This window comes from Hippocampus comes, unplaced genomic scaffold (assembly GCF_001891065.2).
Source record: "Hippocampus comes isolate QL1 unplaced genomic scaffold, H_comes_QL1_v1.1 C16861134, whole genome shotgun sequence".
In the NCBI taxonomy this organism is placed as follows: Eukaryota; Metazoa; Chordata; class Actinopteri; order Syngnathiformes; family Syngnathidae; genus Hippocampus; species Hippocampus comes.
The window spans coordinates 1-1,030 of NW_017840236.1; the positions used below are offsets into that span (position 1 = coordinate 1).

The 1,030-nt window shown below is 42.4% G+C and overlaps 1 protein-coding gene across 2 annotated transcripts; it reads right to left on the minus strand.

The window, feature by feature from the left end:
* Positions 1 to 6: 6 nt before the first annotated feature.
* On the minus strand, positions 7 to 925 carry LOC109509343 (AMP deaminase 2-like). 2 transcript variants are annotated; one of them, XM_019859204.1, is made up of 3 exons: positions 594 to 925; positions 384 to 515; positions 7 to 309 (listed from the first exon to the last, which is right to left on the minus strand). In XM_019859204.1, exons 1-3 carry the CDS (start codon positions 749 to 751, stop codon positions 168 to 170), a joined length of 432 nt encoding a protein of 143 aa, XP_019714763.1. In that variant the 5' UTR covers positions 752 to 925; the 3' UTR covers positions 7 to 167. The 2 variants fall into 2 exon arrangements, with proteins under 2 accessions (XP_019714763.1, XP_019714762.1); XM_019859203.1 differs by having other exon boundaries at positions 389 to 515; positions 594 to 921.
* Positions 926 to 1,030: the final 105 nt, after the last annotated feature.

Genomic DNA, 1,030 nt, shown 5'->3' on the forward strand with positions numbered 1-1,030 from the left:
TTACGATATGATATATTGTATCTCCATTGTACAGTTGTAGTAACATCATACATAAATAGAAACTAGAGGACTTTTGTTGATTCCAACAATTTCCTCTGCACATCGAAATGAATGAAGCCAATGGATCGAAACACAATCCACATACCTGCGCAGGTGATTCAGAACGGTCATGTTTGCATACATATAGTAGAGGTAGTAGGAGTAGGGCGGATTGTCCTCATCCGTCCAGCTGGCCGGCAGCGGGCTGTCAAGGTTGAAGATATGCTGCTCTGGCTTGGACTCATCATCCACACTGTCAAAACCGACAACCTGCAAGAGGGACCGATACAATTGAAACTTTCAGGGTGTGCATTAGATGCAATGATTTGACGTGAACATTATACAGTACATGCTGAAGGAAGAGGTGCAGCTCAGGATGTTTGCCTGGGTGGATTGTGACTTCAAAAAGAGGCAGGAAAATGTTCTCCAGCATCTCCTGGAAGTTGGACAGCTGCTTCTTGCTGTGGTAGACATCACTTGGAAGAAAATAAAAGCCATGTGTTATTTATGTTTGCTGGAGATTTGAGGAAAAGATCTGTGTGTGCTTCACTTACAAAAGTCTGGGCATTTGTACAAGCCAGCGCACATTGTCCGAGTAGACTTGATGTTTGACGGCCCACTTGGCAAGCTTGTTCCACTCGTCTCTGGAGCGTCCGTACACGGACAACCTCAGCTCCACGTTCTGGTACTTGCTCTCCTCCAGGTCGGCCATCACTTCCTGAGTGACGGTGGCACAACATATAATCGCCAGGAATTTTGTATCTGTCTCTTGAGTGCAATCTTGGTAGTTAATTGTCGATCATGAACTTCTACCTATACAGCTTGTGCTTTGAATATCAAAATACATGCAAAATTTCGACTTCTATTTTCCATTTTAACAGTAGGCCTAGTTTCATTTGTATTTATTATTTATCAATTAATATTGTGCTCCGCAACGCACTGTCGACATCCAGCTATGTGTATTTATACCAGTAATAATATTTTTTTTTTT

What these genes read in the sequence shown, in the direction of transcription:
- LOC109509343 (XM_019859203.1), bottom strand. Translation starts at nt 751, where the DNA reads ATGGCCGACCTGGAGGAGAGCAAGTACCAGAACGTGGAGCTGAGGTTG. An exon ending in GTACAAATGCCCAGACTTTT is followed by an intron (nt 516 to 593) that starts GTAAGTGAAGCA and finishes TTTTCTTCCAAG; the next exon opens with TGATGTCTACCACAGCAAGA. An exon ending in TGCACCTCTTCCTTCAGCAT is followed by an intron (nt 310 to 388) that starts GTACTGTATAAT and finishes TCCCTCTTGCAG; the next exon opens with GTTGTCGGTTTTGACAGTGT.